A 23,846-nucleotide genomic window follows, 5' to 3' on the forward strand; every position below is an offset into this window, starting at 1 on the left:
TAGCCATGACATAATTACGCGGAATAGTTATCAAATGTTCAACTTTGACCCTCGAAAGCGAGCGTCATTCTGTGTTGCTACACGTGAAGTAGTGTTTTTGGTCGTCAAAGTTAAAAATTGTTTAACTTTAGCGATTTGCTTTTTAACATTTGTTTGCAAAGTTGCATTTTTCAACGCGATGCTCCTTAACGTGCACATTCTGTTTAGGCCTTAATTTCTCCGATTGAAGCTGCTAGTAAGCCAGGTTTCTGGTCGCATGCTCTCCAACCTAAAACAGGATTCAATACATGGTGAAACAATTAAAGGTGGTCTCATTTGTAGAACAACCACAAATCATATGGTGCAATCCGCCATCTTGTCATCAAGCTGATCGCCGTTTTGCCAACACACACAAATAAATTTGTGTGAGTGTGTGTATACGTGTGCGTACACGAGCAGAAAATATGAGAGAAAGGAGATAACAACAAAGAGAATGCAAACAAAAATCTGTCATCTTAATACTGTCAAACCCGGCCGGCTGTTAACAGCTGTTCGCGTGAGATCACCTGTTTAAATTCGCCTTGGATTCTCTAACAGAAGGTTACTTTACTTACGAAAGCATAAAGTGGATAGGCCCCATGAACATTATTAAGAATGTCAATTAGCTAGAAGAAAACATAAGCAAGGAAGGAATATAAGAAGAGAACAATTTAGCATCCTCAATGTCTAGCACTTGTATGGCGGCTGACCTTATTCAGTGTATCCAGAACCTAAAATTACCTAATCTTGTTAACATTTTTATTGTTGTGATGGTAGCCCTAACCGTTAATTACATGTGCGAATACAACCGTTACTTTCTTACAACTTCCCTAACCACTTGAACGATAAATCTTATAAAAGGGTCAATATACAAAATGGTCAATCATATACCAACTACCCCAATGAGCGCGAATACAACATAATCGGTAGTCATAGCATCACGAAAATATTCAGTACAAGTACAAGTGAAAAAATCGAAACATTGATTAACAAAATCGCTAGAAATCTAATCACTAAAAAACATACTTTTTAATAAGAATTTTGTAGCAATTTCATTGTACCGCTAAACTTAGCTAAAGGATCTTTAATGTTAATATAAAAATAAAAACAAAAAGTGAGTTTTTGACCATTAAAATCCACTACCAATTCAATGGTCCGACCAAAATGAAAGAACTTGAAGAAGAAGAAGAACGAATGCGACGATTGTACAAAAAAATATGCATAGAAAGTTTTAGCACGGAGATTAAACAATAAAAAAAATTGCGAAAATTTGTTTGTAACATATAAGCTGTTGGTGTATGATACAAAATGAAAGTACGCTTACACCTATCTATGCTCGTAAATATGGGGTAGTGATTCCTTACGGCCAAATAACTTGGGAGGAAAATTTATTAAACAAAATTGCTGAAACTGTGAATGTAATGTGGAAATGGCATAATTATTTACTGCCAAATAAGCGCGCGAGACGTTAGCTTCCGTGAAAGCGGCCTTTTTTGTGCATGATTATGGTGTGACGTTTCTTCTTCTACAATAATTTTGTTGGGCCGAGAGTATTGTCATCAAACGCCCGACCGACCAGGCCAACTAGCCAGCCAGCTAAACAACCAACCAACAAGCCTATGATTACATTAGTAATACCAACAACAACAGCTCATTATGATTATCTACCTTCATCTCTACATACAATGATGTGTAGTGATACGGCTATGCGATAAAACAATCAAAATTTTGCAATATATACATAGGTGTTTCCAAAATTTTAACTGTGTCGATTTTTTTGTTTGGTTTTTATATTTTAGGTTTCCCAAGGTAAAGAATAGCCTCACCATCATCATCATTGTTCATATATAGAAATTCATCGCAAAGTTTACATTGTGCCCAAGTTTTTATCGAATCTCCTCTTGTTGGCGGTAAAAGGGATTCCTTGGAAATTTGGTTTGTGCCACTGCATTGATGCGTAAGCCTATGAATTTATACGCGCATCGTTAAAACGGAAACACTTTAAATAGCTGTAGTCTCTACTGGACTATGTCTAAGCATTTGCATTACGAAAATAAACAGTTGTTTACATAGCCATGGCTGCGACGAGAAGGTTGCAAGGTAAGTATAAAACAAATCCTTTTTAGAGACAGTGCAACTAATTCTGATTTACCTACACGCACACACACACACACAGGTGAAATTGATCGATGTCTGAAAAAAGTTGCGGAAGGTGTTGAAACATTTGAGGATATATGGAAAAAAGTACATAATGCCACCAACAGTAATCAAAAAGTAAGAATTTCGTTTAAATAATGTGATAAAATATTATGGTACAGTATATAACAACTATGATTTTTACAAGGAAAAGTATGAGGCCGATCTCAAAAAGGAAATTAAGAAGCTACAAAGACTTCGCGATCAAATAAAATCTTGGATTGCATCAGCAGAAATCAAGGATAAAAGTTCTCTTCTTGAAAATAGAAGGCTTATTGAAACAGTAAGTGCTTTTGACTTTTTCACAAAAACAAATATTTACTGAACACCTATAAACATTGACATTAACTAATATCGGGTTTGAAAAATAGATTTTAAACATAATGGGCCTATTTTTAGGCATGCCAATTAGTGGCCAGCATAAAACATCTTGTGCAAAATTCAAGTGCCACCAAGGCTTAGTTCCTTACCTTATTGGCTGCTACATACTTTTTTGGTATATTAGTCAAAGTCCGAATAGATTTCGTAGCGTTTTAATCTTTTTTGTGATGTCTTGCTACGCTTGGTCTTTCCATCGGAGTTTTGACTTTCACCTTTTGTTGTTGTTGTTTTTTGTTAGCCACATTTACATGTGGAGGTGGCGATCCTCGTCAAGCTCCTGTATGTGAGTAAGCTCGTTTCGGTCCAAACAGGGTGGCCATTGGTTATTGAAAGGCGCCAATAACTCGCCTCGTCATATCGAGCATCATAGGCACTCAGTATTTGTGCAAGAGTCGATGCCACCCGGCCTCTCACAGACTGTCGTTGCAGCTTTTCGGTATGTATCATTTCACTATCCGCAACCTGTGGATGCACCCGGTAGCTCGCATCTAAGCTTCTCGTGACAGTAAAGAACACCACACAGATCGAACCTCAAAGTTCCAGCTTGTGTGGTACATAGCTATCCTGAACATGCTCGTTCCGGTTCAAAGCACCGATTGACGCGAGAACGTTATTGTATTGTTCTTGTTGTAGCAGTGTGTTGTACACTGAGGCGGCAGCCTTTTCCGATGAAGGAATCCATCATGTCAATCCTTTACGTACAACCGGCTGCCATGGGATTAACGTTATGGTATTGGTTTTTTAAAGGCCCCAACAACTCATCTTGTCAGTGAGTGCCGGCCGGCCAATCACTAAGACTCTCCACTCGATACAGCTGATTGTCCGCGACTGCATTTGCAGCTACTCATACGGACTACCACTCCACTATTCGCAACCTGTGGCCGCTCCCCCTACATCTCAGTTGAGATTTTCGTAACGACGACGAACATCGCACTAATCAAAACTAAGAGTTCCAACCAGTGTGGTGGTCATAATTATGTCGTATCGGGCCCTTTTGCTGGTGTCATCAGTTGAGTAGACGACATAGGAGAGAAAGCAATGGAACGGAATGCATGTTGATGCTTCTGATGAAACGCGTTTTCCCACAGGATACGACGGGATTAACGTATATATCGCAATTTCGGGTTAATCCAAAATTTTCAATGGGAGGCGGTCGTTCTCCAAGTACTATACTCACCAGGTAGCTATTTACAGCATCTGCTACCGTGTCTGCATGAATGTTTTTGGGGCCGTTTGATCCCAATCTCTCTTGTAGCGCTGAACCCCACGCTCTAGATCATGTACATCTACCTTAAGGCTTCTGAGAGGTGGATACCTATCCACAAGATGATGATTTAGATGGTCTTTGCGATAAAAGACCAAAAGGTAATGCTTAGACAGCATTTAGTTATATCTTCGGTAGGATCTTTGTCTCCTGATATTGACAGCTATGAGCACCTCACAGATCGGACCTGAAAGTTCCAGCCTGTGTGGTACTCTCAGCTATCCCGTGGCGGGAGGTGATATCGTGTGTAGGTTATGTGTTGAAATTAACGAATAACGAGACATTTGATTATATCATTTCCCGGCTTTCGCAGTTAACAGACTGCGGTACTTAAGTCCAGATACAATACCAGACTTAAACCAACTTAGAGGCGTAGAATCGAAAAGGTCTATTAAGAGCAGTATGGAATTCTTGACATGGGGCGGACTCTTTTTTCAAACTTACCTAATCTATGTGAAGCTCAAGCCAAATTTTAGTTCATTTAGGTGACACCACGGGAATATAAATATCCACAAATGAGATGAATAAAGGTTGGATTTTGCCACTTTGTTAAAGCCACTCAGAACAGTTACTGTTTTATTTTCACACCTAGAAGTCAGTTGACATACTTCCCCATTTGTCCGCAATATTTTATTTGAAACAAAAAATTTATGTCTTTATTTTATTTTGAAAAATTTTAATAGCAAATGGAACGTTTCAAAATTGTCGAACGAGAGACAAAAACAAAAGCCTACTCAAAAGAAGGTTTGGGTGCTGCACAAAAAATGGATCCTGCCCAGCGAATTAAGGACGAGGCCCGCAATTGGTTGACGAATTCCATAAGCTCATTGCAAATACAAATTGATCAGTACGAAAGTGAGATTGAATCATTGCTGGCAGGCAAGAAAAAACGTCTGGATCGAGACAAACAGGAACGCATGGATGAATTAAGGTCAAAATTGGATCGTCATAAATTTCATGTAACAAAGTTGGAAACGCTATTACGTCTGTTGGATAATGATAATGTGGAGGCGGGACAGGTATGAGCAAAAAAAAATACAAACATTTCATTTTACCAAGTTTTGTGATTTTGTTATTTTGTTCTCCTTTTCCCCCCTCAAAAAGGTCAATAAGATCAAAGATGATGTTGAGTACTACATTGATTCATCACAAGATCCCGATTTCGAGGAGAACGAATTCATATACGATGATATTATTGGCATCGACGACGTTGAATATTCAGGTACAGGTAAGTGGAGTTTACTAAAAACTCCCTTTAACTGCTGGTGTTGTTTTGAAATACTAACAGAGCATTGCGGGTTTTTGCTTGTTAAATGTGTAGTTAATAATAAAGTTGATCTCTAAAGTTAGCTCTCTATTCGTAAACATAAATCGTTTTACCAACTTTACCAATCCCTCTACAATCCAAATTATGGCAAGAAATTTTAATTTTTTGATAGAACTAAAACAAAAAAAATGAATAACTAAAACAGAAACACATCATAGTATATATATATATATATATATATCTTTCAATTACAATTTCCTGGCGGCTATTACCTTCAAGTTTACTCTTTCTTTAATAATACTATATTTCCCTGTTGCATCCCAAAATGGAAGGGCTTAAGTGAAGAATGTTTTCCATGAATTTCAAATGCACATGGTTATGGTATAAAGTGAATAAATTGTTGATAACAGTGAGCATCAAACTTTAAATGAAAAAATTCAATAAAAATTTTCACAACCAAAATTTTCACAAAAATCTGTTGGCCTCTTAATATGGTCTCAAAATTTTTTGGAGTCTCAACTGAATATTGTCCAACTTTAGATCATTAAGTTCAAAAAAACAAATCAAAATAAAATCTTTAAAAGTTAGACAAGATTGTGCTAAAGCATATGACTGTCTTCATTGATGGCAATATCTTGGTTACCAAGCGTTCTTCTAAGGAATTTGCCATTTCCTATAAAAAAAATCATGTGGAATGTTTGTTGTTTGAATGGCAGCATTGGTCTTTATTTTTTTAAGCTGAACAATATCCATTGTTTAAGTTGAAAAAGATGTTCTGATGATGAAAATCGTAGATATCTCCAAATATTGTCAGAAATAACGAGTAAAAGTGTGCTAAGTTCGGCCGGGCTGAATATTATATACCCTCCACCATGGATCGCATTTGTCGAGTTGTTTTCCTGGTATCTCTTTTCAGGCAAACAAAGGAAAATAATTGTTATGCTATTGGAGTTATATCAAGTTATGGTCCAATTCGGACCATAATTGAATTGAATGTAGGAGACCAGTAGAAGTCATTGTGTAAAATTTCACTTTGCGCACTTTAGGGGCTCAAGAAGTTAATTATGGAGATTGGTTTATAGGGGAGTTGTATCAGGCTATATGCCGATTCAGGCCATATTTAACTGGTATGTTGAAGGTCATGGGAGAAGTCCTTTTACAAAATTTCAGCCAAATCGGATAATAATTACGCCCTCTATACGCTCAAGAAATCAAGATCCCAGATCGGTTTAAATGGCAGCTATATCAGGTTATTGACCAGTTTAAACCATACTTGGCACAGTTGTTGGAAAACATAGCCAAACACCTCATCCAAAATTTCAGCCATATTGGATAGGAATTGCTCCTTCAGGAGGCTCAAGGATTCAAGATCCAAGATCGGTTTATATGGCAGCTATATCAGGTTATGAACCGATTTCAATCGTATATAGCACAGTTTTTGGAAAACATAGTGAAACACCTTAAACAAATCTTCAGCCGAATCGGATAAGAATTACGCCCTCTAGACGCTCAAGAAGTCAATATCCTAGATCGGTTTATATGGCAGCTATACCAGGTTATAGAACGATTAAAACCTTTACTTTTGTTGGAAGTCATAACTAAACACCTCATGCAAAATTTCGTCCAAATCGGACAGGAATTGGTCCTTCTAGAGGCTCAAGAAGTCAAGATCCAAGTTAGGTTTATATGACAGCTATATCAAACCATGGACAGATTTGACCCATTTACTATCCCAACCGACCTACACTAACAAGGAGTATTTGTGCAAAATTTCAAGCGGCTAGCTTCATACCTTCGAAAGTTAGAGTGCTTTCGACAGACAGACGGACGGTCATGGCTAGATCGACTTAAAATGTCATGACGATCAAGAATATATTTATTATGGGGTCTTTAACGAATATTTCGAGGAGTTGCAAACAGAATGACGAAATTAGTACGCCCCCATCCCATGGGGCATATAAAAAAGAAATTTGTTGTTGTTGCAATCTTGTTCCAGTTCATAGGACCGATAGCTGCTGAAATGTTTTGGTCATTGCCTATTTAAAGGCGTCCATTACTCGTCTTGCCATATCGAGTCTTGCCATGCTGACTGCAATGGCAGCTTCTCCGTATACGAAGCATTCTACTCTCTGCAACCTGCGAACGCGCCCGGTTGCTCCTCTCCTAATGTCTATTAACACCACACAAATTGAAACTCAGAGTTCCAACCCGTGTGATGCTCACAGACAACCCTTGCAGGGTGGCCTTTTTTAAATTGAAAATTTCGCGCTGATGATAATAATCGAAGATATCTCAAAACTTTGGCAAATATATAGAGACTATTAAACAGCTAAATAATAATCCTTTCAAGATAACTTTGATTCTCATAAGATATCTTCGAATCTGAAAATAACGCCCTGATGATGAGAATTGAAGATATCTCGAAAGATCGCCAGAAATAATATGGGCATTATTTTTGAATTAACTTATAAACGCCTGATCTCGATTTCCATGATTTTGATGAAATTTCATATATTCAGTATTTAGAGCATTTCTATTGACGTAGTAATTATTAATTTTTTTTTTAACAAAAACATTAAAAAACTGAAGAAGAATTAAAAAAAAAAATTAAAAAAAAATTAAAAAAAAAAAAATAAAAAAAATTAAAACAAAATAAAAATATAGAAAAACAAAATTAAAAACATTTAAAAAATTTTTGAAATTTTAAAATTTGGAATTTTAAATTTTAAAAAAATTTGAATATAAAGAATTGCAGTCTTCCGACAATCCAGTTTTCGGCCCAAACATGACTTTATATGATTTTTTAGCTAGTTTCATTCGTCCACTTTACGCCAATGCAAATTTCATTAGAATACCTCTTTCCTAATTCGAGCTAGAATTATTTAATGGATAAAAATGCAATGCCCTGACGATGAGAATCGAAGATATCTCGAAATATTAGCTACAATAAAGATTATGTATTACTATATAGGTTATGGTATGAGTCATATTTCATTCAGGCTCAGAGAACTCTTATACAAGTCACAGTTTCAGCGAAATCGAACAACAAATCCGCTTTTTATGGCATTAAGACCCTTAACTGAGAGATAGCCCTATATGACAGCTATTTCTAAATATACTCTGATCTGGAGCATATGCTAGTCGGATGACGGGATGCTTAATACAAGTCATTGTGGCCGATTCCGGCGAAATCGGGTAAAAAATGTAGCTTTTATGGACTTAAGTCCCTAAATCGACCGGCCGATGTTCACATTCGGGGCGAACGACCTCATCTTAAAACTCTACCAAAACCAGACTTATATATCGACCATTGCGATATAGGGCTCAAGTAAAAGTTATAAGACCGTTAAATAAGGCGCTCCGTAGCGGACCCAGTTCGGCTTGTTATACTTTATTTAAAACAAAGTTCGGCCGGGACGAATCTTGATACCAAAGATCACATTTGTCGAATTCCTTACCCGCTATTATCAAATAAAGGATAAGAATTGCTATAATATTGGAGCTATATCAGGTTATGAACCGATTCGGGCCATATTTGACTTGGATGTTGAAGCAGGTTTTGAACCGATTCAGACCATATTAGACACTTCAGTTAAAGGAGTTAAGGAGAAGTCGTTGTATAAAATTTCAGCCAAATCAGACAATCTAATGTATTTGACTTAATTTAATAGAAACTAGTAAAAGCGTGCTAAGTTCGGCCGGGCCGAATTTTATATACATTCCACCATGCATTGCATTAGTCAAGTTCTTTGAATTCAAATATATGCGTTTTCAAATATATATGAGCTTTATAAAATTATTAGCTAGTCATAGAAAAATATCACCTCCAAAATTCAGGCAAATTGAATAATAATTGCGCCCTCAAGAGGCTCAGTAAGTCAAATTGGGGATCGGTTTATATGGCAGCTATATCAGGTTATGAACCGATTTAGATCATACTTAGTACAATGGTTGGAAGTCGTGCCAAAACGACATATGCAAAAATTGGATAAGAATTGCGCCCTCTAGAAGCTCAAGAAGTCAAGGCCCAAGATCGGTTTATATGGCAGCTATATCAAAACATGGTCCGATTTGGCCCATTTACAAGCCCAAGCGAGTAGCTTTACGAACGGACTTCGCTAGATCGACTTAAAATGTCATGACGATCAAGAGTATATATACTTTATGGGGTCCTAGTCGAAAATTTCGAGGTGTTACAAACAGAATGACGAAATTACTATAACACCATCCTATGATGGAGGGTATAACAAATGGTCCCCTATGGCATAGGCCTAAAATTAATGACTCGCCAATAAATCTATCACCAGAGGGAAGTAAAATTTCGCTAAAAATTTTATCAATATTTTATCCTAATCCACTCTTATTCATTTGGACCAAGTTTTCCCGCCCCTTTTATATAACCTATCCCCAAAATCATTCTACTGTTTGAAAATTAGTTTGCCAATACACTGATGTTGGTGACTGTACCAATAAGAGCTATCCGATTTAAGTTTTTGGGTCAATGATAAGGGGCCTTCTTTTTATAGTCGAGTCCGATCGACATGCCGCAGTGCAACCCATCTTTGGGAAAAAGTTTTTACATGCTAACCTTTGCGCTACGTTGGGCAAGAAGTTAAAACGGGAAATTTAATAAGTAAGCTATATCAGGTTATGGCCAATTTCTTGACATACTCAACAAGAAGGATGAATGAAAAATGTATGATTGGAATACTTTCACGATTGGATCGCTAATTATACCCACCACCGTAGGATTTATTTAGTCATTCCGTTTCCAACACATTGAAATATCAATTTCCAACCCTACAAAGTATATACATTTCGGATCGATCGTAAAAAGACGATTTAATGATGTCCGTGTGTCTGTCCGTCCGTCTGTTGTAATCACTTTACATCCTTGATAAAATTCAATTGAGATATTGAGCTGAAATTTGGCACAGACACGTCTTTTTGGTTAAGTTCTTGAACGGACCAAATAGGACCATAAGGCTTCCCGACATCTGACCCAAATATGGTTCAGATCGGACTATATTTAGATAGAGCTGCCATATGGACCGGTCTGCCGATAAAGAGCCTGAAGCCCATAAAAACTTTATTTATTACCCAATTTCGCTGAAATTTGAAGCAGTGGGTTTCTTTAAGCCTCCCGACATCTGACCCAAATAAGGTTCAGATCGGACTATATTTAGATATAGCTACCATATAGATAAAGGGTCTGAAGCCCATAAAAGCGTTTTTTATTACCCAATTTCGCTGAAATTTTAAATAGTTAATATGTTAAGGCCTTCCAACATCCGACCTAAATATGGTTCTGATCGGACTATATTTAGATATATCTGCCATATAGACCGATCTGCCGACTAAGGGTCTGAAGGTCATAAAAGCTTTATTTATTACCCGATTACGTCGAAATTTGAAATAGTGAGTTGGCTTAAGCCTCCCGACATCCGACCCACATATGAGTCAGATCAGACTATATGGATAAAGCTGTCATATAGACTGATCTTCCAATTTAGGGTCTTAATACCATAAAAAGTAGATTTATTGTCTGAATATGTTACTTGTACAATATATGAGTTCTCGGGACCTGAATAAAACATGATCGAGACCAGCACCTATTAAGATACAACTACGGATATAGTAGTGGAGTTATAATAAAATAGGATGATTAATTTATCCTTGTTTAATTTGGTCTAGATCGGTCCAGATTGGGTTATGGGTGCCATTTAGAACGAATTCTCGATTAAAAATTTTGGCCCTGTAAAAAGCGCAGTTATTATCCGATTTCGTTGAAACTTGACGCAGTGACTTATGTTAATCTTTTTGACATTCGTGATCTGTATGGATCAGATCGGTTTATATTTGGCTGCAAAAAAGTCCAATATTTTGTACTAGAAAATTTAACAATGACTTATATTTATTAGACACTGAATGTCCGTGCCGAATTTCGGTGCATAAGTTATCCAATTTTCACCGGATTGTGATGAAAGAGTTTTACATATATACCCGAGGTAGTGGGTATCCAAAGTTCGGCCCGGCCGAATTTAATGCCTTTTTACTTGTTTTTTCATTCAATTTTACAAATAGTGTAGGTTAGGTTGGGATGAAAAGAGGTTGCAGATATTAATCCGCCAAGACAGTAATCGGCTTATTGTGCGCTTTAAAAACTATAAAGTAACCTCTAAAAAGAAAATTTTAAGTTAGCAATTCCGTGCTACTTACAAAATCCTTAATTTTTTTCATTACCACTCCCCTAAGTTGGTTAATGTCTGGTGTTGTGTCTTCACCTAAGTGCCAGTATCTGTTAGACGCGAAAGCCGGGCAATGACAAAGGAGATGCTCCAACGTCTCATTATCTTCCCCGCGTGCCCTACACATGTTATCACTTGCCGCACCGATTTTACATAATTGAGCTCATAGTCCTGTGTCCCGTTATGATACCAATACCTATACTGACCTCCTTCTTGCTTCCTTTCAGTAATAGGCTCGTATTCTCACGATATGAATCCCCCATAGAATTTTCGCCGTTCTACCGACCGTTTTGCTGTTCCACAATGTTGCATGCGCATTCGTCGCCCACTACCTTTACTCGGACTGCGTCGACCCGAAAGGCTTCTGGTTAACCAAGTTTATTGTCGGCAGTCCTCTGGTCTTCACCGCCAAATCGTCTGCCCTTTCATTCCCCTTACTCCGTTATGACGCGGCACCCAAACAATTTGCCATCCTCATAGAAGGCGTTAATCTCCTTCTTACACTGCAAGACTGTTCGTGACCTTACCGTCCTGGTTGTTATTGCCCTTATGGCAATTTTACTGTCGGTAAAGATGTCCACACTCGAAGTCCTCGCGTTAGCACCACACCATTTCACGCATTCCCTGATCGCCCGGATCTCCTCCTGTAGGTCCGTATTATTACGGTCAGGCAGTCTAAAACAGATCTCAGTCCCTGGGTTCTCAATGTAAACCCCCAGGCCCACTCTGTCCCCTAGCTTTTATCCATCCGTGTTGCATGATCTTCCAGATGGCAATACTAGGGTTCCGTTAATCCAAGACTGTGCCGATGGCAGCAGTTCATCGCACTCGACTTCAAGATTCATCTCAGGTATCCGATCGGAAACCTCTTTCCTTCCTTCCCTACAAATAGTGCAACTTCATCGAAAGTATCGATAGGACAAATATCAATCGATATTCAGCCGAAAACTAAAATATCGATTGTATCGGTAGTGCCCTCGATATTTTGCCAGCTCTAATACATAGCCCTCCGCAGCATTCCTCAACTCCACTGATGGTAGAAGAGTTGCGACATTCTTGGCCGCGTTCCTCGTTTTGACCACAGGGGAGAAAAGGGAAGTGAACTCATAAGATTCTATTTCCTCTCCAGCGTCTTTTCATTTCAAAGAGCGATTCTCCCATTGAGAACTGAAGAACCCATTTGCCAAGTATGAGGTCGTTGTTGAATTTTTGTTTACGCCTCAGTTAGAATACTCCAAATGATGCGAGAACATCAAAAAACATTTTCGGCAGTGATTATCACCTTCTAATGTTGGCGACATTTGTGCAGTACTATGTCATGTTTAAATTTCTACTCAAAGAGGTGTCGCACTACGACACGCCATTCGGACTCGGCTATAAAGAGGAGGCCCCTTATTATTGAGCTGAAACTTTAATCGGACAGTGAGAAGTTTGCCACCGTTCCTTAATGGAATTTTCATGGGCAAATTTGCATTTTTACAATAATTGCCTTTTTGAGAATTTTTGAAATTATGTTAAACACGAATATTTTTTATATGCCTTCAGATTCATTCTTACGATTCTTAACTTTTTGCCAAACTTTATACCGTGTGCATTTGTCAAACTTGTCTTCTCTGCTGTTAGAACTACTGATTGGCAACACATGCAATAGTTAGCTGCACTTACAACAAAACACACTCTTTAGAACAAACGCTTATTTTGAAGTAAATGATGATATGGTCTCTCTCGCTCTCTGTCTCTCTCTCTATATATGAAGCCTCCTACCTTACACTTCCAAATGATTTCCCTATTAGAGTCCAAAAACAATTACATGCTATATTTTGTTTCCTCCCCCCACCATATTCAACATTATACATATTCTATGTGTGTTTTTATGTTTTTCTCTTTTTTTCTCTCTTTTCTTAAAAACAAAAAAATCGAAAAAAATTAACAAAATCAAAAAACAAATACGAATATGTAAAAAATAAACAAATAATTTGCGTAAATGTGCATATATATTTTTTTTTAATTTCAAAACAAAATTTGTTTATCTGATCCTGTTTAACAAAACATACAAAACAATCCTGTTTCTCAATATGTGTGTGTGTGTGTGTCTATGTGTGTGTGTGTAAAATTTCTGCAAAAATTATTCGCAACAACACTACTTTCATAAACATTTTTAACAACAACATTCCCCCTACAAAAACCAAATATTTTTTTTTCTACTGTCTATTTGTCATTTTTGATTCGAAATCAAAATGATACAAACCTCCAAATGATACGTTCGCAACGAACTTCTTGTCCCCTTTTGAAATTTCTGTTATAAAATTTGTTTTTGGAATCGAAACCATAAATAAAAACAACAACAATTAATACACGTTAATAACAACTACATATAAAAACAAAACAAAACAAAAACAAAACAAAACAAAAAAAAACTTTGGTATGCCATCAATTGTAAAGGTGTCTCCCTTGGTATTCCATCATCAGCAACAACCGACAGTAATAATAGTAACGAAACCAGCGGCTCACCAAGTAGTATAACATCCGGCGGCAGTCCAGTTCAATCGCCCTTGCCCTCACAGCAGCAGCGGGATCAACAGCAGCAGGCCTCAAACACCAGCGGCAGTGGAGGAGGATCGGCCCATCAGCAAATCAATTTGAATTATTCAAGCGATTCAACAGCAGCCGATGGCACGGCCAAGGATAAACACAATAAGAACGAGAGCAACAACAACAGTAAAGCCAAGGTATGTTTGAAATGAAAACAAATAGGAAAACTTGGTATTATATTCTCCAATCTTCATCGTTATTTAGCAACCCGTTAAACCAACCGCTGTACGAGCTAATAATAAAGGGGCTATCGGAGCATCAGATGGTAAGTTGAGTTAATATATTTAAAACAATCTCTGTTTCTGCCCACAAGAAACTGGTGTCTTTGATGGAGGCTACATAAAATGTCTTCCTGGTGCATCAGGAAGACATTTTATGTAGTATGTATTAAGTCTTGTTACTTGTGCTTAACAATATATAATTTTTTTTTTTCATTACAGTTACCGTGGCGAAAATTATTAGTTCTACGCCTAGTAAAAATCCTCATCAACAGCAGCAGCAGCAGCAACAACAACAACAACAACATCATCCTACACAACAACCAACAGCGGCCGCAGTCGTGGCGGCCTCCGTTATCGTTGGCAATCATACAAGTTCGAACAACATAAATACATCAAGCGGAGCAACAACGTTAGCTGCTGCTGTAGCAGCTGCGGGTCACAATCCATCGGTACAACAGCATGCGCCAGCGCCTACGTTACAAGGTAATCCCACATTAGCGTCTGTTGCGGCATCATCAACAAATTCCAGCAATGCAACACAAATTCAAGGCCAATCTGTGATTCAAGCTACACCTACAATTGCGTTTTCAGCAGTTGCTAAACATAATACATGTAAGTTTAACAAAACAAGAAAACGTTACCTCAAAACCTCAATCCTTTTCCTACATTCCAACTTCTCCAGAACATTTTCTTTACACATTTGATTTTATTAAAAAATTTTAAAAATATTTTTCCTAATTTTATTTCCAAAAAAATGTATATTTTTCGATAAATTTTAGTTCAAGTGAATACCGGTTTATGTATATGTTTCAAGGTATTATAGTTCAAAATTCTGTTAGGGTTTGGCTAAAACCAAAAGTCATTTATTTTTTTCCATATTAGCGAGGTACGGCCTATTACTGGACAGCCGTAATTAATGAATCAAAATTTTCCGACCTGTAATGATATTTTTTTGCTGGTCAGGATGGGAAGATCTGTCATGCATCTGACAAGTGTGACTCTTGCCATATGGTCTTCGGTCTTCGTTGGTATAAATGGCACCGGCCAAAATCCATCCTGTTTCACCCCAGGGTTCAGTTCTACTTCGGAAACGGAGAACTGCATAATTTGACCATAATTTTGAAATAATTTGACACTCATTAGCCACTTGTGCCAAAGAAATTTTTTGTTATGCGTGCCACCTAAAAACTAAGTTAGCTAGAAACACACGCTCATATGACTTTGAGTGAGAGCTGCTAATGGGTTGCCCAAAAAGTAATTGCGGATTTTTCTTATAGTCGGCGTTGACAAATTTTTTCACAGCTTGTGACTCTGTAATTGCATTCTTTCTTCTGTCAGTTATTAGATGTTACTTTTAGCTTGCTTTAGAAAAAATTGTAAAAAAAAGTATATTTGATTAAAGTTCACTCTAAGTTTTATTAAAAATGCATTTACTTTCTTTTAAAAAATCCGCAATTACTTTTTGGGCAACCCAATAGAACATTTTAGTAATCAATCAGTGGATGTGTTTTTCAATTCAATCGACGAACATCGTGTGTGGTGTGTGAATGAGCTCCACGTAGACCGGTGTCTTATGAAGCTAAAGCTGAGATGACACAGCCAATATTGTTGAGAGGCAAAAAACATAAAGATATACCACTTGGTATTTTTGCACTTGTTTTTTAAAAAAAATATTAAGAAGTTTTAGACTGTTCAGATTAGTCAAACATTTTAACCATCTCGTTTTATTATTTTTGCCTAAAATATGTCGAATTCGTACTTTTTGATTTTGTATTCACATTAGACACATTTTGTTTGTCCAAAAACAATCAAAAAAGGCTTTTTATTTGTCCTACGAACTTAGTTGAAGAGCACTTGTGTACTTTACGTACCAAATTTATTCCAAATCAGCTAAAAGTTTGAACTGTTGAAGGCTAATCAGAAGATCGGCTTATATGAAAGCTATATCACGTTATAGACCGATATGGGCTAAACTTAACACATTTGGCGGAAGTCGTATAACAGAACACCAGACGATGTTATAACACTTCTGAGAAGTAAGGATCCGAATCAGCTATATATAGAAGTGCCGAAAGAAAAGGAAGTGCACCCAGAGAAGGCTGACATTTGCGCACCACGTTTCGTCAATAGAACGATTTCAATATCTGACAAGGTGAAATATTTAGAAGTGATATTGGACAGAAAACTGTATTCAAAGTTTCACATTCAGGAGCGTACCGAGAAGGCTCACAGATGTTGGGCACTATGAGGATGGGACTCCCGTTGACTATCCTGATTCAGAGAATAATCCACAGGCGTCTACAGGAGCGTGATTAGGACTGCGATGGAGAAAAAGTGTAACGTAAGGTTAATACAACAGATTCAGAGAAAATCTTATCTTGGCATAGGCAGAGTGATGAGGACCACGCCCATTAGGGCACTGGAGACTATTCTAAGATATCCGACCCATTGCCATACAGATTAAGTGTGAGACAGCCACTGCAACTTACGGCGGTGGGAGAATGGATATAGGAGCAGGTCGTACCGTCGCTGTATAATCGAGGCATCGATAGGAGACCTGGAAGGAATGGCAGAAGTATACCAGAGACGACACCTGAATAAATATAACAACCCTACGGAAAATTTGTAGTCAATTGTCCCATATATACCGGTCCTAAACTGGAGAATTATTTACCTATCACAGCATATAATTAACATTAAATTGTCACATAACTTATGATCTCCATTTAAGATACTTGCAAAGTATAATCATCCTTTTCGAACTGTCCCATTGTGATAGGTTTTTCCATATAAGGGACGAGGGACCAGAGGAACTATCCCGTGACAGATTTAGGACCTGTCCCATTTCCGGTAGGGTTAAAGTCAATTTGTTTCGATCAGCCCAATTCTGAATACTCCCTGAGAATAAAATCCTTGGAAATTAATTTCTCCCTGGACTAGAATCTTCCTATTCTGATTGAGTGAAGAGAGGAATAATGAGGGAGAGGGAATTTCGAAAGCTTTTATGAACTTCAGACCCTTTATTGCGAGATCGGTCTGAATGGCAGCTATATCTAAATACAGTCCGATCTAATCCATATTTAGGTCAGACGACGGGAGGCTTAAAATAACCCACTGTTTCAAATTTCAGCAAAATCGGGCACATTGCTCTATATGACAATTATATCTAAATATAGTCCGATCTTAACCATATTTGGGTCCTATGTTGGGAGGCCTAAAACTACTCACTGTTTCAAATTTCAGCGAAATCGGGCAATAAATAAAGTCAGATCGGTCCATATGGCAGCTATATCTAAATATTGTCCGATCTGAACCATATTTTGGGTCAGATGTCGGAAAGCCTTAAATTTCAGTAAAATCGGATAAAAAAGTAAAGCATTTATGGGTATTATACCCTTTATCGACAGATCGGTCTATATAGCACCTATATCCAAATATGGTCCGATTATTATTTTTTAAATTGATTATTTTTTTTATGTTAACTCCCTTCCTTTTTTTGGGGGAATTTTTCCCAAATTTTATCGTCTCATCTTCCCTTTTATTCCGATTTAGTATACCTACTTTTTTCCCTGGGAGATATTTTCCTTTTCCGAACTTTGTGTAGAATAAGGGAAAATGGAGTAGGGAAAAACTCCCAGGAAATTGTTATTCAGAAAAGGGGAAAAGGGAGTAGAGAAAAAACTCCCAGGGAATTGTTAATAAGAATAGGGTTGGATAACTTCATTGGGCAGAATCTATAATTCCATTGCCTAAGACTAAATTCCCCGAAACGAAAATTTCCAAATTATTCATGCAAGCTACAAGAACCTACCTACCAAAGATATCAGAATTTTATTTTATGCTTTAAATCCATTGTTTGATTTTCTAATTTTTTAAATCCCAACAGTTTCTTAGTTCTTCGGTTTAGCATTCTTTTCTTTCGATTATTCTTCCAAATATACTTTAGTTGACTTTAGATAACAGAAAACAAAAATTACCTACAACAAAAAATTATACCTATATTTTCGTAGCACTTCTTGAAAATGGTCCTGTGCTTGCAGCGTCCTATGCTATTGTCGGTAGTTCAGCACAGCAACAACAATTAACAAATCTTCAAGCTAATTCCTCTCATTTACAAAATGGTCAGTTCTAACAATCCCCGAACGCTTAATACTCTTTATAACATGCATATATTTTTTATTTTTGTTGCTCTCTTTCACTTTTGCAAACAGCCCACAATACTTCCAATAATTCTGCGGTAGGTAGCATTGCGAATGTAGTGCAGCAAGGAGCAAATGCAGCGAGTGTCAATAATTTGGTAACAAGCGTGGCCAATTGCATTTCACCCAATGGTATGAGCGGTTTGCAGCAGGTTCTTAACGCACAGCAACAAGGTATTCTGGGATTAGGTGGAACAAATACAAATGCCCGAGCTTCACCGGGACTGCTGTCGCCCAAACACATGAACGGTAAGAGCTGTAATAAAAAGGTTTTGGTTTTATTAATAGGTACAAGAATTTAATTCCTTTTCTTTAACTTTGCAGGAAATTCTGTGGATGCTATCTCATTGAAAACCATGGCTCAAGAAGCCATCAATCGATCTGTGATCGATACGAATAGCCTTTCACAACAGCAGGCATCTAGTATGGATAATAGGCAACAACAACAGCAGCAGCAGCAGCAACAACAGCAGCAGCAACAACAGCAAGTACTACAACAGCATTTCACATCCGAGACAACTGCCAATACACTTCAGCAACAAGCGAACACAGCCACGGCTCTTGCCGCTGCTGTAGCAGCCTCAACAAATGGCCCCTCATCGGTGTCGGTGGTCGGCAGTAATGGTGGTGGTAGTGGTGTTGTTGGTGGCGGCGCTGGTAGCGGCGGCAGCGGGGTAGTCGGTCCCATTGGTAGTAGTTTAAATGCATCGGCTTTAACAAATGCTGCCGGTCAGCAGCCCATAGGCGCAGGTGCATCATCTGCAAATAGTAAACAATTAGCCCAACAGCCCACAAACGAAGCACACATACCACCACTGCTTGGTGTGGCACCATTAGGCCCCTCACCCCTACAAAAAGAACATCAACTTCAATTCCAAATGATGGAAGCCGCCTACTATCATCTACCATCCCCTAATGATTCTGAAAAACTAACCACATATTATCATCGTACGCCAGTGCCGACACCACCGCACTATCCACAGGTAAATTGTTTTTTTTAAATGAAGGTCAATTTAAACTTAAGCTCTGGAAAATCTATTATTCTGGAAAAATGTTAATGGAAATTTTCTAAAAACATTTACAATGGGGGGAAACCCTTCTCATATGTATTTAGGTGAATTTTTTATTTCACCCTTTTAAACATTAATCTGACACTTACTGACAGTCCCACTAACCTTGTGTCACTGTCAAGCTGATGTCTGAGTGAGTCGAGTCACTCACTTGAGTGACACAATGCTAGTCAATCCCATGGCAGCCCGTTTTACATACCGGATTGACCCGATGGAATCCTTTATCGGCAAGGGCTGTCCCCTCGGCTTACAATACACTGCTATAACAATAACATAGAGTCCAATGGCCTTCTTAGCGACAGACAGTATGGGTTCCACAGAAATCGCTCTACGGGCGACCTAATGGCATGGAGTCGCTCTAACCAGTTTGGTGAGAGTAAGATCGTGGCTCTGGATATCTTTAAGGCATTTGATAGGGTCTGGCACGGTGCACTTTTATAAAAGCTTGTCGCTTTTGGAGTCGGTAATTACTTCGTTCGATTTATATCGAGCTTTCTCAGAGATCGCACTATACGACTTGTTGTAGATGGGTTCTCATCAGATGAGTTTACATTGACCGCAGGTGTGCCACAAGGCTCTGTCCTTTCCCTTTCCCCTTCCCTTTATCTTATTTTCATTGACGGATCTATTGGGTCAGACTTCGAATCCAGTCTACTCATTTGCCGATGACAGTAGTCTGTGTCATTCATATTCATTCGATCATAGGCCCAGTCCTCAAGAAATTGTGGACAGGAGGTGCTTTATGGATGAGACACTCTCCCAGGATTTGTTGGCCATTTCCGAGTGCGGTAGAATGAACAGAGTAGACTTTAACGCACAGAAGACGTAGTGCAGTTTCTTGTCTTACAAGCGATTCTCTGGCCCACTTCAATCGTGGATATCTATCGACGGTATAGATATTGAACAGTCAGATGCTCTTGATGTTCTGGGCATAAAGATACAGTGTGATGTTCGTTGGTCAAAACACGTATTCGAAGTGTCGAAAGAAGCATTCAAGTGTTTGGGCTTTCTTAAGCGGTGCAAGAAATATTTCACCTCTTCCGATCTTCTCAATATCTATACTACCTACATCAGGCCGAGGATGGAATATAACTCTCATATATGTACAGGAGCTCCAAAATCATCCTTGGAGCTACTTGACCGGGTTCAAGGGAGAGCGATGGTGTTGATTGGGGACAGTAGGGTGTCCAACTCTATCGCTTGTCTTGAACATCGTCGGAATGTGGGTAGAGTTGTATTGCTCTTGCCACGAACTCACACCCGTTTGTAATTGATTGGCTAGTCGACCGAACCATGCATTACCGAGAAAATTCATTTTTCGCCCGAACCATTCGTATGTGGAATCGACTTCCGGCTAAAGTCTTTCTCACCGACATTGACGTTCAGAAATTTAAGACTAATATCAATAAACACTACTCCCTCTTTCCCCCTCCAACACTTAACTTTCCTAATTGCCAACGCAATGCACTGCATATATTGGGGACATCCCCTGCGTGTTGGTTACGTGAAAAAAAAATTTACTGGTTTGCGGTTAAAATCTTTGCTGGAAAATTAGGATTTCAACTGACTTTATTTTATTCCTGGTTTTGTTTTTCAGCAACAACTTCCAATCTACGATACCGTTGAATTTTATCAACGTCTCTCAACGGAGACACTATTCTTTGTTTTTTACTACATGGAAGGATCGAAGGCTCAATATTTGGCAGCTAAGGCATTGAAAAAACAAAGCTGGCGTTTCCATACAAAATATATGATGTGGTTCCAGCGGCATGAGGAACCCAAAATTATCAATGATGATTACGAACAAGTGGGTTTTGTGTCTATGTGATTGGTTTTTGTTTGTTCTTTATACATTAAAATGTTTCATCTTTTCTTTAAATCAAGGGTACGTACATCTATTTTGATTATGAAAAATGGAGTCAACGAAAAAAGGAAGGATTCACTTTTGAATACAAGTACTTAGAAGACAAGGAGCTAAATTGATTGACTTGAATGGATGAGAGAAACACACATACAACATACACACACAAAACAAAATAAATACAAAAAGAAAAACATTTTAAAAGAAAAACCAACCAGCCAACAAACAACATTGATTTCAAATGGATCTTCAAAAAAAAAAACAAAAAAAAAGAAATGAGAAAAACAATAACAAAAATCCAACTTAAAGCACCAGCTGCAATAAGGATAATCCAAACAAACAACAACAACAACAACAAAAAGTCCCCATGTAAAAAGATACTGCTTAACAACAATGTCATTGCATATATAATTACTTTTTTCCCCCTTTAATTCTTTAATTATTACTTTCTACATTCTCTCCCCCTTTACTTTTTTGTCTGTTCTCAATCACGAAATAAGAATAAGAAATAAGAAAAAAATTAAATTTTTAATGAACATTGTTCTTCTTTGTTTTGTATACAAAATACGATTTTCGTTTAGCGTTTTAAAGCAGCCAAAATACTGCTTTTAATGACTTAGTAGACTCCTTTCCCTCCTAACACTCCTTTTTTATGCGTCCCCGTCTCATACTCCCATTCTCTCTCTCTCTATCTCTCTTTCTCTCTCTATTACTCAAGTAAGCAGAGACTTGAAACAGTTGAATTTTTATAAAAAAAAAGAAAGAAAACTGAAAAAAACTACTGAAATTTTTTTTGCAAATCCATATTATGTTAGTTGTACATCATACATTTTCTTTATTATTTTAGTTTATTTTCTTTTTTTTTTTTCTTAATATTAAAGGATTATATTATAAATATGATAAAAATTCAAAAAATTTAAAAAAAACATGGTTTTATTTTTTTCCACTACAACAAAAATTACTTTTCACCATCACTACCATTACCATCTGCAAACTTAATAACTCTCCATTTTAGCAAGAATATAAAAAAGTAGCCACAAATATTGATTATCCAAACAAAACCCCCTCAAAGAAAAAAAAACCAAAAATATAGTTAAATGCTCTATAATTATATTTTTCAAGGTTATAATAGACAACTAACTATGTATATGTACTACGTTTTTCTTCTGGGCGCATGAGCGCAGCAGCAGCAACACTTAAAACGAAACGAATGTAGAGAAATTAATACGAGCGACAAAAACACAGATTTTACCATTACATTGTGGAACAAATTTATGGGTCGTCTATGGATTGCAACACAACTACAGTTGCATTGCCAGGTGAAGTAAAAAACAAGACTAAAGTTGGAATTTTTTGTCAGTTGCAGCCACTAAATAAGTTGTAAAAAAATTTTGCAATTCAATACAGAATTTGAAATTGTCTCCGTTGGCAATGCAACCGAAGTTGGGTTGCTATCAACCCATTGCATTTTTTTTCTCCAAAATTACAAGCATATCCAAATGGTATATGAAAGTGGAGTTAGAAAAAAAAGAAACGTTTATAAGCGTTTATAAAGTTTACATTGTGACTTACTTACTTTAAATGGCTATGACAGATCATTTGTTCCACTAGCCGAACGTAGAATAGCGTTCCAAGCGCCTCAATCTCCTGCGCTCATTCTAAAATCTCTGACACCAAGTTTCGAGGTGTCTCCCACCACTTGATCTTTCCATCGGGCTTTTTGTCTTTCCGGTTTGCGTGTACCTCCGTGTTTGCCTTCAAAAGACTTCTTTGCTGGAGGTTCTTCATTCATTCTGACAACATGACCTAGCCAACGCAACCGTTGTATTTTGATGCGTGTAAATATGCTATGGTCGTCATACAGCTCGTGGTTCATACGTCGCCTATATTCTCCATCAACGCAAACTGGTCCATATATCTTACGAAGAATCTTTCTCTCTAATACTCCAAGCACTGCCTCATCTGCTTTCACAAGTACCCATGCTTCAGAACCATATAACAGCACGGGTAGTATCAGTGTCTTGTATGGTGAATCTTCGTCTGTCGAGAGGTGGCCTTGTTTCTAAACTGCTTACTTAGTCCAAAGTAGCATCTGTTTGCCAGTATTATTCTTCGCTTTATCTGCAAACTGGTGTCTTTCGTTTCGGTTACGGCGGTGCCGAGGCAGACATAGTTACTGACTATCTCAAAGTTGTGCTTCCCAACTTTCTCCATTTTCTTTATCTGCTCGGTTGTACAGGGTGGTTTTTCGTCTTATCTCCATTTACTGCCAGACCTATTTTCAATGACTCTCTTTCGATTCTTTCAAAGGCAGCAGTTACTACTTCCGGTGACTGGCCTAGGATGGACAACGTCGTGTTAAAATCATAAAAATAAATCACAAGTAAGCGAGTTTGTTAGTTCGGCCGGGCCAAATCTTATATCCCTCCACCGTGGATCGCATTTGTCGAGTTCATTGCCTGGTATCTCTTATTAGGCAAATCAAGGATAATGGATACGAAACGCGTTTTGTGAGTTGAGACCATCCAT

At 37.8% G+C, this 23,846-nt stretch overlaps 1 protein-coding gene across 6 annotated transcripts; it reads left to right on the forward strand.

Annotated features, from left to right (window-relative positions):
* The first annotated feature begins 974 nt into the window (after window positions 1-974).
* LOC106084392 (CCR4-NOT transcription complex subunit 3) lies at window positions 975-21,853 on the forward strand. Of its 6 annotated transcripts, none has more exons than XM_013248038.2 (14): window positions 975-1,132; window positions 1,818-2,118; window positions 2,195-2,292; window positions 2,363-2,497; window positions 4,543-4,878; window positions 4,964-5,087; window positions 13,817-14,103; window positions 14,171-14,231; window positions 14,407-14,799; window positions 18,198-18,308; window positions 18,399-18,635; window positions 18,711-19,369; window positions 21,054-21,263; window positions 21,341-21,853. In XM_013248038.2, exons 2-14 carry the CDS (start codon window positions 2,094-2,096, stop codon window positions 21,437-21,439), a joined length of 2,775 nt encoding a protein of 924 aa, XP_013103492.1. In that variant the 5' UTR covers window positions 975-1,132; window positions 1,818-2,093; the 3' UTR covers window positions 21,440-21,853. The 6 variants fall into 6 exon arrangements, with proteins under 6 accessions (XP_013103492.1, XP_013103497.1, XP_013103495.1 ...); XM_013248043.2 differs by having other exon boundaries at window positions 13,844-14,103; XM_013248041.2 differs by having other exon boundaries at window positions 4,964-5,081.
* The last annotated feature ends 1,993 nt before the right edge of the window (window positions 21,854-23,846 follow it).

The sequence above is a fragment of the Stomoxys calcitrans genome, chromosome 3 (assembly GCF_963082655.1).
Source record: "Stomoxys calcitrans chromosome 3, idStoCalc2.1, whole genome shotgun sequence".
In the NCBI taxonomy this organism is placed as follows: domain Eukaryota; kingdom Metazoa; phylum Arthropoda; class Insecta; order Diptera; family Muscidae; genus Stomoxys; species Stomoxys calcitrans.

Bases quoted from the DNA above. Each gene is read 5' to 3' on its own strand.
- LOC106084392 (XM_013248038.2), top strand. From the start codon at position 2,094: ATGGCTGCGACGAGAAGGTTGCAAG. The intron at 18,309-18,398 runs GTCAGTTCTAAC...TTTTGCAAACAG, and splicing joins TTCCTCTCATTTACAAAATG to CCCACAATACTTCCAATAAT. The intron at 18,636-18,710 runs GTAAGAGCTGTA...TTAACTTTGCAG, and splicing joins GTCGCCCAAACACATGAACG to GAAATTCTGTGGATGCTATC.